Raw genomic sequence first — 15,250 nt, 5'->3', positions numbered from 1 at the left:
AATTTCATGTAAGTATAAATAGCTACATGTGGCTGGTGGCTGCCACATTAGACAGCACAGCTCTAGAGAGACTTCTGGGTTCTGGCCCGGAAGTTCAGGAGGACAACCCCAAAGGCAGCAATCCCCAAGCTGGGGCTGTTTTGCATGTGTGGCATCAGAGGACTTTGTGGCACAGCTGCCCAAGCTTAGTCGGCCCTTGGGCACCCTGCTCCCGTGCAGCGACAACCCAGGGCGTGCCTGGCAGGCGCTGTGTAACACACCCCTCCCGAACCACCTGGGCACAAGAGACTGGGGCTGGACTCCAAAGACAATGACCTGACAGCCGCCTTCACCCTAGGGTGAGTGCTCTACAGTTAAAAGGACGTGAAGAAGTCTTATAAACGAGAGAGAAGACAGGGACCTTCCTTGCAGCCATGGCGAAGGGTGCATTCTTGCAGGCCCTCTCCTCCTCTTCCCTTTGGCTGAGCTGGGGTATGGCTGCGGAGCCAGTGGCCAGCATACCTTTGAGAAAACTAGACTTACTCCGCTTTTCTTTTCTCTGCTCCCCTAAACCACACTTGTATACTGGGAAAAGTGTATTTGTGAAGAAACTCCATAGATCTTCCAGGGCCCCCCCCCTCCAGCCCGCGTCCTGGCTCTGTCCTCCCCAGATGCTGCTGGAGAAGCTGAATGGCACCGTACCCTGCCTGCTGGACACCAGCACCATCCCTGCCGAGGAGCTGACCATGAGCACCTCACGCTCAGCAGCCAACTCTGGCCTGAGTGACAGCCTGGCCACCAGCACCCCCAGGACCTCCAATGGCGACTCGCCCTCCCACCCCTATCACCGCACCTTTTCCCCCCACTTCCATCACTTTGTGGAGCAGTGCCTTCAGCGTAGTCCAGACGTAAGGTATTTCCTGTGGGCTGGGAGCTGGGCTTTGTGGGGGGCAGAGAGGGCCTGGGGGGTCGAAGGCAGGGTTTGAGAGGATTCATCTGTTCTGTGGAGGGCTGGGTTCCTGGAGGAGTCCCGAGCTCCTGCGGCCAGAGGGATCGACACAACGGTTTGCTAAGAAGCGACCTGGGTAGCTCAGGCTGTTGTTTCTTCTAGAGCTGAGGGAAGAAGCAGAGGGAGCCTGGGGATAAGGTGTGAGCAGCAGGATTCGGGAATCCTGGGGCACAGGGGTAATGCTGGGCTCTCCTCCCCTTTCTCCACAGACCAAGTGCCAGTACCCTCCTGAGCCACTCTTTCTTCAAGCAGGTATGGTAGCACTCTCCTGAGGCTCCCTGGGATTTTCTTCTTGCCTATGCTTCTAACGACCCTCAACCCCCTTAGCTTCGGGGTCCTTAGGTGTTCTCTCCTCCTCCCTTTGAATCAAAGAGAAATGCCCAGTTTTCTGAAGCCCCTTAAAGGCGCTGTGCCTTCCTCTCATAGAGATTCTTGGCTCTAACAGTCCAACTGTCACGGGGCCATAGTTCTTGCCTGATGGTGTCCTGGGACCCAGAGCAACAGGATCCACCCCTAACTGCCTCTCCTCCCTCAGATCAAGCGGCGCGCCTCAGAGGCCTTGCCTGAGTTACTTCGCCCTGTCACCCCCATCACCAGTTTTGAGGGCAGTCAGCCTCAGGATCACAGCGGGATCTTTGGCCTGGTGACAAACCTGGAAGAGCTGGAGGTGGACGACTGGGAGTTCTGAGCCTCCGAAGAAGGTGCACGTTCTCAGTCCTGGAACATGTGAGCCTCAGGGGCCCTTTCTGAGGGCCGGCCACACTCCCACCCTCCCGGGTGCAGGTTGGGTAGAAAAGACATTTCTGCCAGGAGAGTCGGCCGCTTACTCACTGGGAGAGAAATTCTTGGAGAGAAACCTTTTTTACTGCTCCAGGACTTCTGAGACACCAGGGAATCCCAGCAACCGGTGATCAGAGGCCAGAAATCTGACATTCCATCCTGGGAGTTCAGGCAACCTCTTCAGAAGAAAGAGATGCTGTTCTGGCCCTGGAAGGCTAAAGGCCAAGCCCAGGGTTTGACTCCTTGACCTGGGGACTGTGTGACTTCCTCTTCTCACTGTAGCTGTCCTACCAGCCTATTGCATTCTCTCCCTCTGCTCTCAGATCTTAGAGGTCCGTGGAGGGGTAAGCAATAAGCCACCTGCCCCCCCTCTCCAGCCCCCAGGCCTCTCCCTGGTAATTGAAGGGAAGGGCATTTTTTTTCTTGTTAAGCACCAGGTCAAGGCTGGGGCAGTCCATCCTCACCCCTTTCATCACTTGTGCCCCAACACCTAAAGCCTTCCCATAGTTCATCTGTGCAGCTCATCCCTTTCACACCATCTTACTGCCTCCTGCCAGCCTCCTTGAGGCTTTCTCCAAGGCCACAGTGTCTTGCCTAGCCTGAGGACTTAAGTCCTTATGCCACGTTAGTTTCATTGCCAGAACAAATTAAACATTTCAGAGAACCCATTGGAGAGTGGCATTGCTGTGTGCTGGCCTTACAGGCTCAGATGGGAGTCCTTCAGTGCCACATTCTGCCATCCAAGAGTGGTCCCACGGGTGCACGTGGAAGCCCGACCATGACCGCTTTCATTAGATAGCCTCACAACATGCCAGTTTCTTTTAAAACCCGTAATAGATGTATCACCTGACTATTCATTTTAGCCTGTGGCCATCAAACCACTTTGGGGCTGGGAAGGTCTAGGTGCTAAAGACCAGCCCTTCTACGTGTGGGACCACTTCTGGGCCGCTAGGAGTCCAGGCAGAAGAGGCTTACCTTTGGCAGGAAACGAGGTAGAGGGTTTTGTTTTGTAACATGACTTTGCAGTGTCTCCTTACCGCTGGAACTAATACCCAAAGAGCAGGTAACCTAAGAGCCAGACCTGTCCCCTCTCTGTCATCCTGGCTAGTGGCCGGCAAGGGTGGGAAGACTCTGACCTGGGTCTCCATGGTGCTGCCTGGCCTGCAGGTGCATGGGCCTGGCGAGCCCCCCGCCCCCCCCCCCCCAGCCCAGGCACTTCAAACTTCAGGTGAAGGAAGTGCCCCTCCCTCTTCTCTGCTTGAAGCTGCTTTGAACCATCAAATGCTCTCACTTTCCCTTCCCTCAGAAATTGTAACTCCAGTTTAAAAGAAAAATACCACCCCCCCCCCTTCCTTTGGGCAGTTACAGCAGTTGAGGTGAAGGGAACGATCCCATCCCCACTATGAGGTGGAGGCCAGGTCACATTTATTTCCAGCCTTCCTCCTTCCTCTTGCCCAGCTCTTTTTTTTTTTTTTTTTTCTTGAAACCTCAAGTTCCCTTTTCTCAACACCATTATCAGCCTGTTTTTCTTTCCTTCTGAACTGCTTTCTTCACCTTGCTCTCCACTCATCCTTAGTGCCCAGGCTGCCTGCTGCTTCTGTGGTAGCTGTCTGCAGACCCTACCACCTCTGGGCCCAGGCTGCTGCTGGGTGTCTGCTGTCCACCCAGCCTGCTCCCTGCTGCACCTTGGTGCAGCAGGGCGGCAGCCTTTGAGAATTTGATGACCTCTGTGCCAGCTGCCGGGAAAGATGCACACAACACAATTTTTGAAGTTACACACACACACACACACACACACAAACCATCATGGGAGTCCTGGGCCTACAGCTCCACCCAAACATATATCTCCTCTAGGGAGAAGTGGGAGGCTGGGGAGGAAAGCCAGTTGCAGTGTGGGGGCCCTGAGGGAGCCAAGGGAACAGCTAGCTGGGGGCTGGGGAAGCCTGCTGCCTCCCTCCCTCCCCTGCCAGGCACGGAGGCGCTGAGTTGTTCTGTTCCCTGATGCTTGTGTGGGCTGCGCTCTGGAGCCACCAGTTCTATTCCTGCCACAGTGTGGGAACAAGCTATGTTTAGGGCTGTGTGGTGAAACAGTTTCCAGCCAGACATCAGGCAAAGCCCAGCAGTCCCTGGGGCCATTTAGACCCCGATCTCCCAGCAGAGGTCATCCAAGAAGCCAGGGCCCCACCTGTGGGGCACAGCTGAGGCTCCACCCCGACCAGGTGCCAGCCACTTGCCTCCTGGGTGCCTTGGACCTGTGCTGTGTGCTGGAGGCACGGCAGCCGGCTGGGCCAGAGGGGCTGGAGGCCTGGCTTCTGGCACCGGCCCTGCTGCTCTTCACATCTTCAGGCCTCGCTCCCTTGTGTTAAATGGGGTCAGGGGACACCGAGATTTGCTTGTTTGACGGATGTAAATTTCCTTCCCTGAAGGGGGGAGCCCCTGATTTCTCGCAGGCAATAGTGCCCGCCCGCAGGAACCTGGGGTGACTAATGCCACAAAAACCGGCCACAAACGTTTTAGGACGGCGGGCCTTGGAGGGCTGCTGCCTTTGGTGATCCCGGGTCCCTTGTCTATGGGGTCGCGCGAGAAGGCGCTGGGGAGTGGGGGTCGTCCACTGGACCTCTCGTGTAGACTGGCACTCGGTGAGCCCGCGCCCCAAGGTGACAGGACACAGGGGCGCCGGGCCTCGCAGCCTCGCGTGGCTGGACCGCGTGCCAGCCGCCGCGGCCACCTTCCTCGGGCGGCCGTATGGGGGCGGCCCCTGGCGGCGGGAGGACTCCGCGGCCGGCGGGGGCGTGGGAGCCGGGACCGGGCCGCCCCCGCGGGGTCTGTCAAACCTCAGCGCCCACGGAGATCCGGGCGGGCCCGAGGGCCAACCGGGGGAAACTGAGGCACCTAAAGGCCCAGGGGCACTCCGGTTATCCTTTTTCGCCCCAGGGGCGTCGCCGGGAGTGCCATTTGTCCCGGGACCCCCCGGCATCTCAACCTGAACTCGTCCGCGCCCGGAGGCGTGCGGTATCCTCCGGCTCCAGTCCCGGCCTCGGTCGGGAGCGGACCTACCGACGGGGCGGCGGGCAAAGCGCGGGGCCCGCGGGGATGGTGCGAGTGCCGGGAGCGCGGGGTCGGGGCGGGGGGCAGACAAAGGCAGGGGACGGCGAGCGAGGGAAAGACAAAGCGCAGAGGGGGTCGGCGGCGGCGCGGGGGCCCCGGAGGCGGCTCCGGGCGCGGCGGAGCCAATGGGCGGGCGCGGGGCGGGGGCCGGCGGGGGCGGTGCCGCGATAAGGCGGTGGCGGCGGCGGCCGCACGGGGACCACTGGCAGCGGCGGCAGCTCGCGCCCGCGCCCTCCTCGCACCCGAGGCGCCCCCCGGAGACCGACCCCCCACCCCGCAGCCCAGGCCGGGGCCCCGGTGAGACCCGCGGACGGGCCGGGGAGGGGGCCTGCATCCGCCTCACGAACCCGGGCGCCGAGGTGGGGGTGCAGGCGCGAGGGCCGCCGCCCGCGGGGGTCCCGACGCCCAGCGCCTGCGCCCGTCGCTCTCGGCCGGGGCTCCGGGACCAGCGACCGTCCTCCCGGGCGGGCTTCCAAGCGGGGACGGGGCCGAAGCCCCATGGTGGGGCCCGCGGGGGTACCGGGTCTAGGGTCCCGTCCTCGCGGGCCCCGGAGCCGAGAAGCGGGGCGCGCGGGCGGCGGCTCGGGCGGGGCTGGCGGCACGGCCGGGGAGCGCTGTCCAGGGGCTGGGCCGGCCGAGCGGTGGGCGCCCGCGGCCTCAGCAGCGTCGGGCCGGGGTCAGGCGGGGCCAGCGGATTCTCACCGAGGCCCCGCCTGGCCCGCCTGCCCCTGACCTCCCCTCATCCAGGCGGGGTCCCGGGCGGCTCACGGCGGCTGCGCGGTGCCCCCTCCCCGGGCCGCCCCGGCTGTCTCCGTTCTTCCCCCACACCTGGTTAAGCTCAGGGACCCCTGCCCCTCGGGGAGCAGCGTGGGGGGCGGGCGGGCGAAGGGGGAGGTGGGTGGGGGGCGGAAGTGGCAAGACCCAGAGCAACAGGAAATGACTTAGGGAAAGTCCCAACCGCAGCCCCCCAGCCCCCTGCCTGTAAACACTCCCACCCCACCCTGCAGGCTGGGGAAGGGCTTGTGGGGCCCGACCCACCGACTTCCCCTTGCAGAACCCAGCGGGTGCCGCGTCTCTACCTGGGGCCTCCATCACCTCCACCGAGCCATGTACCAGGCTGCAGGAGCTGCCCAGGCCACCCCCTCTCATGTAGGTGATCAGCGGGGTGGGAGACCCCCGCCGCCGCAGGCGTCTGGCCTGGGGGTGAAGGGGTGAGGGGCGGCGGGTTTGCCTGCCACCCTTTGCCCCGCCCCCATGCCCCTGGGATCTGGGCCTGTGACCCCAGCAATGATCTGGGGCATCCCTCCTGACCTGGCCCTGACTGGCCCTCTCCCATAGGAAGCCAAAGGCAGCGGTGGCAGCAGCACTGTCCAGCGCTCCAAGGTAGGGCCCTGAGACCCGGGTGTTGGGGGAGAAGGGGATGGGCATGCGTCAGGCCCCCAGCTGACTCTCTCCCCGGGACAGTCCTTCAGCCTTCGGGCCCAGGTGAAGGAGAGCTGTGCCGCCTGCCAGAAGACCGTGTACCCTATGGAGCGCCTGGTGGCGGACAAGCTCATTTTCCACAACTCTTGCTTCTGTTGCAAGCACTGTCACACCAAGCTGAGGTGCGCCCTTGCCCTGCCCCTGCCCTCGCCCGCCAGCCCTCACCTGACCTGACCACAGTTGTTCTGCTTCTGCAGCCTGGGCAGCTACGCAGCACTGCACGGGGAATTTTACTGCAAGCCCCACTTTCAGCAGCTGTTTAAGAGCAAAGGCAACTATGATGAGGGCTTTGGCCGGAAGCAGCACAAGGAGCTCTGGGCCCACAAGGAGGTGGACGCCGGCACCAAGACGGCCTGAGGCCCCTCTGCTGTCCACCCCCTCCGTAGAAGAGGGCCTGGAGTGGGGCAGTGGGAAGGGTGGGAAAGAGATTGGACCTGGGCTCCGGTTGGGGGGCAGGGTGGGAGGGGGATAAGGTCATCTTGCTCAGGCAGAGGGTTGGGGGGGCAGAGCTCCAGGATTCTTTCATTCTCCCTGGGGGTGGGTGGTGGTGGTTTGGGAATCAGGATTGGGGGTTTCTCACCACCCTGCTTCCTACTTCTTTCAGCCTACCCCACCTCACCCTATGGCCCCCTGGGAGGTCCCCAAGCCCAGCTTCCCTATCTAGGTGCCTTTTCTCCAGCAAGGAGTCAGCATGCCCCCCTCAGGGTCCCAAGCTCCCTCACTGCCACCTGGGGCCCTCTGTGGCCCCCACATCTCCCCATCTACCTCTGCCCTTAGCCTGGTCCTGAGCCATGGAGACTGGAGGAAGGAGAGCCAGCGTGCCCTCGCTGGGCCTCACAGAATGCCCACCAAGGCCCTGTGGGGGAGTGGAGGGGGAAGTTGATTAGCCCTGCCCTCCCCCCCCCCCCCCCCGGCCCCAGAGGCGAGGCAGGGCATGCCCAGTGGGGCTGGGGACCCATCTTGCACCACCGGAGTCAAGAAGCGGAAGCTAAAGCACCGCCAGGCTGAGAGCCACAGAGACTGGCTGGGTGGGGGCTGGCATTGGCCATGCTCCCCTCCTCTTGTCCCCTATTGCTGCCGGTTCTGACTGTTGCGATCAACCCTGTTTTAAACATGTTTTAACAGATCCTGACTCTGTATTATGTGGCCTGATGGGGGGCTTTGTGGCAGGAAAGATACAGACTAGTCATGTAGAGGGGACAGGGGACATGGTCAGCCTAGAGCACTCCTGGACTTGATTGGGGTGGGATGGGGCTGAGAAATGGGTGTCAGGGAAATACCAGCCAGCCTGAGAAAAAGGGGGTGCTCCTTTTTCAACAGCCAGGTGTCCATGCTGTCGTACCCAGAGTGGCTTTAAAACTGAAACTCCACGTCGGTTGAAAAATTGAGGTCAGGCTGGGGTGCCTAGCTTGCTCAGTTGGTAGAGCATGTGGCTCTTGATCTCAGGGTTGTGAGTTCAAACCCCACATTGGGTGTGGAGCCTATTAAAAAAGAAGAAGGAGGAGGTCAGGCCATCAGCAGGTGATGTGGAGCCCGGCCTCACTGCACTTAAGTATATTATTGCAAGGCAGAACCCTTCTTGTCCTTGCCTAGACCCCCTTTGCCCTAGAAATCAACAAAGGCTGGTGGAAACCAGCAGATTCAGCAAGTGCTGTTAAAGGGTTTCTGGTTCTCTGTGCCCTTCCCCATCTGTTATCTTCCCCTTGCTTTTTCAAGCTCTGGGGAGTGGGGCAGCCATGGTCACTCCCATGTAGTTCAAGGAGAAACAGCTCCTGTGCTGCTCTGAGGGACACCAGTTTACAGCAGGGCGAATACTGCAAGCTTGGAGGAACTGAGACCCACCCCACCCCCAGCGGATTACAGGCAGGAAATCTGGGTTGTCCTGTCTCAGACCCAACTGTCCTGATTTCCCCCAAACTGCCTGTGGGCTACCTGAACTGATGGAACAAGAGGGCTGACTCCTGGGGGATTTGCTGCCACCGCCCCATACAACTCAAGTTCCTAAATGACCTCATGGCCATAGGACAGGATAGGAAGCTGGGACTCAAATTCCAGTGGCAGATGGGCCACTGTGCTGTGTTGGGGTGGACCCTGCCCCTCGAAGCAGTAGAGCTACCACTCAGCAGAGTTGGCACTGGGTCCTCAGCATGAGAGCTGATAGCCTCATGCAAAGCAGGCCCAAATTCTGCACTGGAGGTCTCAGGTGGGGACAAGGACAGTCTCTCCTGGCTCTGAGCTAAGCACCAGCAGCAGGCAGACCAGGGGGAGATGCCAGAGAGGTGGCTCCTGGAGGTACCTGAACTCTGCCCTGCAAGGATATGGCTCTGGGGAGTACATACCTGCAGCGGGATGACTACTAGATGGCCACAAAAGTCCTGGGAACCCAGCCAGTGGTGACACTTGGGTCAGGTGGGGCTGACAGTAGTATACCACCTTGATAATCAGCTGCGATAGAAGCACCCTCAGCAGAGCTCCTGGGAGTGGGGGGAAGAGGGGAGCCACCTCTGAGCTAACAGTGGTACCAGTCAAGTCATCCCCTCCTAGGACCCCTCTTGGAGTCAAATTTCCTGCTGAGGGACCCAAGCTGGTTGTCGGGCACCATAGCTGGCTCCTCCCAGGCAAACACCTACTCCACACCTCAACCAAAAGCATTTCCACAGGACCCCTTGGGTATAAATGATCCCTTTTATTGTAAGTAATGCGCGACACTGGCCTGGCTTTGCACTGCAAGCCCTCGGTCGAGATATAGTCAAATAACTATGGCTGCAGGTTCTTCTGCACGATCCACAATTCAGACACAGACACAGAGTGAGGGGGACGGGAGGGGCATGGGAGGGGCAGGAGGGTGGCAGGGTGTGGACCGTCCCCAGCCTTGACCTCTCCGTGAAGGTTTGGCCAAGGCCGGCATAGCCCATGGAATGATGAGCAAATGGCAGCATGGCCCTTCCCACAGCAAGCCTGGGGCTGCTAGGGGGCTGCCTTTCAGAATCTTTGGGCCCAGGCTGTCCTAGGCCCACAACTTGTCATCTGGGTTAATTAATATAAAGACAATAAATTAAAATTAAGCAACAGCTTGGTCCTGAGGATGCTGAGCCAGCATGTCCACAGTTTTTGGCACAAAAAAGTCAGGGTCTTTTGTTTTTTGGAGTGCAGCGTTTGTTGGCTTGTTTGTAAATTCACTTTTAAAACCCATTCCCTGTGAGGTAAGACCCCGGGGCGTGGGGCTCTGTGAGAGCCTGAAGCTGGGACACACAGAGTCGTCTTGCGGCAAGGGCACTGTGCTCTGTTTCCTCTTGGGGCACAGGGACTGGGCACAGGGATGTGGGCCCAAGAAGAGTGCTGCAGCCGTCAGGACGGGGTCGTGGAGAGGCCGAGCTGCCATCTGGCAGCTTTGGTCAAGATGAGGGGCCAGTCCCCACCCTGGGCAAGGGCCGAGGTGGCGACAGGAGCACATTGCTCACTGTCTTCACAGGGCTGGGCTGGAGGTGCCTGACAGGCCCCTGACGGACAAGGATGGAAACAGAGGGGCCTCGGCCCAACTGGCACCGTGCAGCACACATTCCCGCAAAACCAGCTGCTTTCATTTTCTCTTCTCTCTCTCGAGGCGTCCATCACCTGTAACAATCTAGAATTGATATATATAAAAACCATCAAATATGATCTGAGATATAAATTAACAAGTACAAGGCCTCACATTACATGATGTGAAAAGGCTAAAAACAGCGATAGAAACTACATTCATAAAAGTGCATCGTCAACATACAACGAAGGCTTTGGCTTGTTCTGGTGCCCGTGGGGAAGTGGGCATGGCTGGCAATGAGCTGCCTGGCACTAATCCCCAGCTCCCTGGAGAGACCCATCCCTGGGCACTGGCTTTGTTGTTGTTGTTGTTGTTGTTCCTTTAATGACAACTCCCAAGGAACTGGGTTTTGGGAGGGAGGAGCTCTAGCAATAGGCACATTTTGGAGGGGAGGGGCCGGAAGAAAGGACCAGCGCCCAGGCTGAGGTAAATAAGGCCAACTCTAAGCTGCTTGGAGATACTGGCTCCCCGACCCCTGCTACCATTCCTCCTCCAAGAAGGGAAAGGGGCTGAGACCTCATGGGGGAGGGCAAGGCTGGCCAAGGAGGAACAGAGACGGTAGTCTGGGACACAGTTGGTGACATCATATGGGCTCTCCCTTCTACCAGGGAGGGCTCTGGCCTAGCAGGGTCACAACTCACAGACAACCCGATACAACTTCCCTGGCTATCCAGAAGAGCCTGCCCAGGGCTCAGGGCGGCTAGTGGGGTCAGGTGCCCTCACCATGCTGTCCATCTTCCTTTCTGCTCCAGTGGGGAGACAGGTGCCAGGTCAGGAACACAAAGGCCATTACCTTCAGCTCTTTCCAATCCAGCCCAAAGGCCCAAGCCCACAACAGGGATACTCAGAGCCCAAGGGCACACAGAGTCTCCAGTTTAGAAACTGGGTACAGCATAAGAGTGACTCCAACTTGTAAAACAGAGACAATTGCATTGACAAAACTGGGTCTCCCCACCTCGAGTGGGGGAGTTCCACATCTCAGGCCCCTGCTGGGGGTGGGGGAGGGGTGCAGGGTCATGGGAGCAGGCAGGATGGGCTCCTCCTTCCCTGAATAAGGCAGCAAAACATTTGCTTCATTCATCTTTGGTAAAGGACAGGGACTGGCAAAGCTGGCCTGGGGGCTCTGGGGAGAGCACAGCCCAGGCCTCTGCCTTCCATTGGCTGTGGGATGCTGGGCTTGACCTCAGGCTTGGGTGGGCTCATCCAGCCCAGAGACACCCTGGTGGTCTCCAGACATGGGGAGGAGAAACAAAATAACACTCTGCATGAAAGTTAACACTATTCAGACCCTTGTGTCTGTCCTGTGCCCCAAGACCCTTGGGGCTCTGGTGCCGACTGCAGTGTCAGGACACAGCCCTGAGGGTAAGGCCCTCAGTGCTTTGCACACTGTTCCTAGCCCCTTCCCCTCCACACTGAGCTTAGGATGCTGGAGCTCTCGGGTCTGGCAGGCTGGGGGCTCCCAGTCCTTGAGGCCGCAGCCACCCCACCCTGGCTCTGAGCCCCAGCAGTGGAAGGGGCATAGACAAACGCTGGTTGGACTGGAGCTCCATGGTCCACAGCCTTGCCTGGGAGAAGCAGCAGCTTTGCTGAGCCCCACAGCAGCCCCATGCCTGTGCAGCAGGGGCGGCGGGCAGCAGCGTGCCTTAAGAGCTCAGTACACGAGCTGTGCAAAGTGGTGTGTGAGCAGCTCCTCGGCCGAAGGTCTCTGGCGAGCCTCCACAAAAATACGCCTCAGGAAGTCCCGGCCGTGCTCAGAGATGTGGGAGGGCAGCTGAGGATTTGTGGGCTGGGTGGCAATCTTGAAAATGGCGGCCATGGCTTCATACTCTGCCCAAGGTGGTTTCTCTGTCAGCATCTCTACCACAGTGCAGCCCAGGCTCCTGGAGAGAGAATCCCACATCACCCCTTGGCCAGTCCCAGGCTCCCTAACCTGCCCATCGCCGTGGAAGGAGGTGCCTTTCTCAGAAAACCCTGAGGCAGGATGGACCAAGCTGAGGGTTGACATCTCTGTACAGAGTCCTCAAAGCCAGAAGAGGCCTCAAAGCACTGTTGGCCTCATCTACATGGGCTTCATCAACCAATACCCATTCAGGGGGGGTCTTGAGATTGGGGAAGAGATCCCTTAGGCATGGACAGAAAGAGCTCTGAGATAACCGTATTAGTCTCCTACTGCTGCTGTAACAAATTACTATGAGCCCAGTGGCATAAGAACACAAATTTATTCTGGAGACCAGAAGTCTAGTAGAACTAGTCTCCATGGGCTAAGGTGAACATGTCAGCAGGGATGGCTCCTTTCAGAGGCTCTGCTTGGAGAGGCTGCCAGCACTCTTTGGTTCATGTCCCCTTCCAGCTTCTTGCTTCCACTGTCACATCACTTGCTACCCACTCTGGCCTGCTGCCTCTCTTTTGTAAGGACCTTTGCAATTATTCTGAGCCCACCTGGATAATCCAGGATAATCTCTCCATCACAAAAGTCTTAAATTAATCCTATCTGCAAAGGCCCTCTGCCACGTAAGGAGACATTTACAGGTTATGGGGTCAGTACGTGGGCACCTTCAGGGAACCATACTCAATGACACTGTGAGGGGAAGAGATGCTCTCACGACCTCCAGGCCCTTTCAGAGGATGGACATAAAGTTAGGGCGAGCAAATGCAAGCCATCTGAATGCTAGGAAAGGAAGAAGCTTGCTAATATTTAGAGACTGACCCAGGCCTTCAGAATGGGTGCTACTTCCTTTAGGGATGTTTTCTGTGGCCTAAGTTCCCAGCAATAACAAACCGGTGCTATCTGGGGTTAAAACGCAATGCATTTGCCCTATGGGCTGCTGCAGGCACCCACTTCCCTGCATATGACCCAGCTGCCAGGAGGGGAGCCTCCTCTTCCTCCCACCACACTGAGACATTTCAAATGAGCTCATTTCTAGGTTGGAGTCACTACAGACCAGACACAGATATGCCATCCCAGCACGTCCCCGGCACTCACCACACGTCTGCCTTCCTTCCGTAGCCCTCACCGCTGATCACCTCAGGGCTCATCCAGTAGGGTGTGCCCGTGACCGAGCGCATGCCCGTGCCCGACATGCAGATGGTCTGCAGGCGCTTGCTGGCCCCAAAGTCCCCCAGCTTCACGTTCCCGGCAGAGTCTCGGAGGATGTTGGCTCCTAAGGCATGAAAGAACAGAGGCTGCCACCCTCTGGGCATTTTCTACCATCCACCCTTTCCCCCCACCTTCCCAGGTCACAGGGCTGCTGGAGAGGATGGACTCTACCATGAATTGGACATGAATAGAAACACGCTATTGGCTCAGCCCTACAGCATGAAATGATCATCACCAGGGCCAACAACTGCACAACACCCAACAAGTATTTTCCCAAAGTGCTCAACCAATCTGCACCAATCCCCCAAAGAAGCAATTAAGGTCCCACTTTTCAGAAAATCCAGAATTCTTAAGTGGTCAGGTCTTGGGGACCCCACAGCTTGTGCCTGCTCACCCTTGATGTCTCGGTGAACGATCATGTTGCTATGCAGGTAGGACATGCCCTCCAGGATCTGCCGGGTATACTTGCGAGTCACACTCTCTGTCAGAGCTCCGTAGGCCTTCAATTGGTCTTTCACTGAGCCCTACAGCCACAGGAGTCAGAGGGAGTCAGCTCAGGAAGGGGTAGGAAGGGGCAAGGCTATTTCCAGCCCCCAGCATTGTAGCAGGAGCGATTTAGCCACCCACCATGAGCAATGCACCAGGCTTTGCTTGGAGAACAATATGAGGCAGCCCTTCCGTCAAGCAACGTGTGACCCGCATCCAGAAGGGAAGGCCCTCTGCACCAGCTACAGGCAGTACTTACTGGACGGTGCAATCACCCTGTAAGCTTCGGGTCAGGGTGACCTGGGACACTTCACATCTCACACCATCATTGTGGCCAGATGGAGGACCCCCCCTGACTTTTGAGTATCACCTCACCTTCTTCCCTGAGCCTCCGGTGTCTCAAGTGATCAGAAGCATGTCCAAGGGGCCCCTCCCCCGGAGCCCACGGCCCAAGTCTGGCCCTCCTTTGTGTGTGTCCCACATGCACCAAGGAGCACATACCCCTGGCATGTACTCCATGAAGATGGTCAGAGTTTTCTCGGCGCGGTCCCGCAGGCAGCCATAGTACTGAACTATGCGCTCGTGCTGCAGGTTCTTCAGCAGCTGGATCTCACACTCCAGGGCACTCACCTCCTGTGGGAGGGGCTCAGTGGTCACCTTGGCTTCCAGGGTCCTGGCTCTGCCCATGTGGGATCAGCTCAGCTTCCCTAGTAAGTGACTTTAGAGGGGTCTGTCTGCCTCGGGAACTTCAGCTGGAGCAAAGGAGTCTCTCCCAACTGGCCCTTGGACACAACGCTGGATAGCCCATGGGACGGTAGCATTCCCATGCTGGAAGAGGGCAGGCAGTGGGGTGGGAGAATGGGCTGTGGTGCTTAGTTACGGTAACTGCTGTATTTGTCCACTCGGACTGGAGTACAGGCCACAATCACAGTTGAACTCCAAAGATAAGCTCCTTCCTGGACTGAGGGCTGAGAGAGACTGTGCATCTGGTGAGCGTGGCCAGGACTGGCCACTGCCTCTCGGTTTGGGTGGTTTGGTACTTTGGCATCAAATTAGTTCCTCATACCTAATCCCTCCCCTGGAGGGTTTGATGCTCTTTGGACCACAGTCCCTTTGCCCCATAGCCATGGCCAGAGTGGAGAGCAAGGGAACTTGGGAAGAAGAATAATGGGGGAAAGATCCTGCAGCATCTCGAGCAATTAGTTTATGCAACAAGACAGGCATTTTTATTGGGGAGGGGGTGGGGGACTGTAAGCCAGACCATGCAAAAGGCAGTACCTTGCTTGTCTCAGGGCTGTCTGGGTCAAATTGGACCTGTTTGGAAGCAAGTTCACGTCCTGTGTCCACGTCATAGCACAAATAGACCCTGCCGAAGGCACCCTGGCCCAGGAGCTTCCCACGGCGCCAATTGATGGGGGCACTAGGAGCTACAGGAGAATGGAAGGAAAGAGCATTAGCTCGGGCACATTATTTACTGAGATGTTGCCTTGGTTTCCAGAGGCTTTGTGATGGCACCTCTGGCTCAAGACCCCCTCTAGTTCTCAGCCCAACATCCCCACCCACCTGGAGCAGGCCCAGTGCCCCAATCAGTTGGACCATTAGGCCCAAGTCCTGAGAAGCAGATGATTAGCTAACGTCATGGTTAAATGCTCCTCTGCATTGATCAAATATCTTTATTTCCTAAGTCCCTAAATATTTTTTTAAGTTTATTTATTTTGTTTAGGGGGGC

General features: G+C 58.2%; 3 protein-coding genes across 18 annotated transcripts in view; 2 read left to right on the top strand and 1 right to left on the bottom strand.

Moving 5' to 3' along the window:
• Positions 1-2,436, top strand: part of STRADA (STE20 related adaptor alpha) — a 28,327-nt gene extending 25,891 nt beyond the window's left edge. For all 15 annotated transcript variants that reach the window (XM_042966673.1, XM_042966667.1, XM_042966664.1 and 12 more), the window contains 3 exons: positions 651-892; positions 1,198-1,240; positions 1,524-2,436. In XM_042966673.1, coding sequence (XP_042822607.1) covers positions 651-892; positions 1,198-1,240; positions 1,524-1,676 — 438 coding nt within the window. In that variant the 3' untranslated portion in view covers positions 1,677-2,436. The remainder of the gene's footprint in view (positions 1-650; positions 893-1,197; positions 1,241-1,523) is intronic.
• A 2,629-nt stretch (positions 2,437-5,065) lies between these two features.
• Positions 5,066-7,490, top strand: LIMD2 (LIM domain containing 2). The gene is made up of 5 exons (XM_042966676.1): positions 5,066-5,173; positions 5,931-6,025; positions 6,215-6,259; positions 6,341-6,480; positions 6,556-7,490. The coding sequence occupies exons 2-5, from the start codon at positions 5,984-5,986 to the stop codon at positions 6,713-6,715; spliced, it is 387 nt and encodes a 128-aa protein (XP_042822610.1). The 5' UTR covers positions 5,066-5,173; positions 5,931-5,983; the 3' UTR covers positions 6,716-7,490.
• A 1,534-nt stretch (positions 7,491-9,024) lies between these two features.
• MAP3K3 (mitogen-activated protein kinase kinase kinase 3) overlaps positions 9,025-15,250 on the bottom strand; it is a 60,595-nt gene continuing 54,369 nt past the window's right edge. For both annotated transcript variants that reach the window (XM_042966661.1, XM_042966662.1), the window contains 5 exons: positions 14,800-14,948; positions 14,023-14,154; positions 13,430-13,559; positions 12,922-13,099; positions 9,025-11,818 (listed from right to left, as the gene is read on the bottom strand). In XM_042966661.1, the coding sequence (XP_042822595.1) occupies positions 11,590-11,818; positions 12,922-13,099; positions 13,430-13,559; positions 14,023-14,154; positions 14,800-14,948 (818 nt within the window). In that variant the 3' untranslated portion in view covers positions 9,025-11,589. The remainder of the gene's footprint in view (positions 11,819-12,921; positions 13,100-13,429; positions 13,560-14,022; positions 14,155-14,799; positions 14,949-15,250) is intronic.

Source organism: Panthera tigris, chromosome E1 (genome assembly GCF_018350195.1).
Source record: "Panthera tigris isolate Pti1 chromosome E1, P.tigris_Pti1_mat1.1, whole genome shotgun sequence".
Lineage (NCBI taxonomy): Eukaryota > Metazoa > Chordata > Mammalia > Carnivora > Felidae > Panthera > Panthera tigris.
This window is presented reverse-complemented; position numbering and strand designations above follow the sequence as displayed.

Coding starts and splice junctions, on each gene's coding strand:
- LIMD2 (XM_042966676.1), top strand. CDS start 5,984: ATGTACCAGGCTGCAGGAGCTGCCCAGGCCACCCCCTCTCAT. Junction 6,026..6,214: donor CCCAGGCCACCCCCTCTCAT/GTAGGTGATCAG, acceptor CCTCTCCCATAG/GAAGCCAAAGGCAGCGGTGG. Junction 6,260..6,340: donor GCACTGTCCAGCGCTCCAAG/GTAGGGCCCTGA, acceptor TCCCCGGGACAG/TCCTTCAGCCTTCGGGCCCA.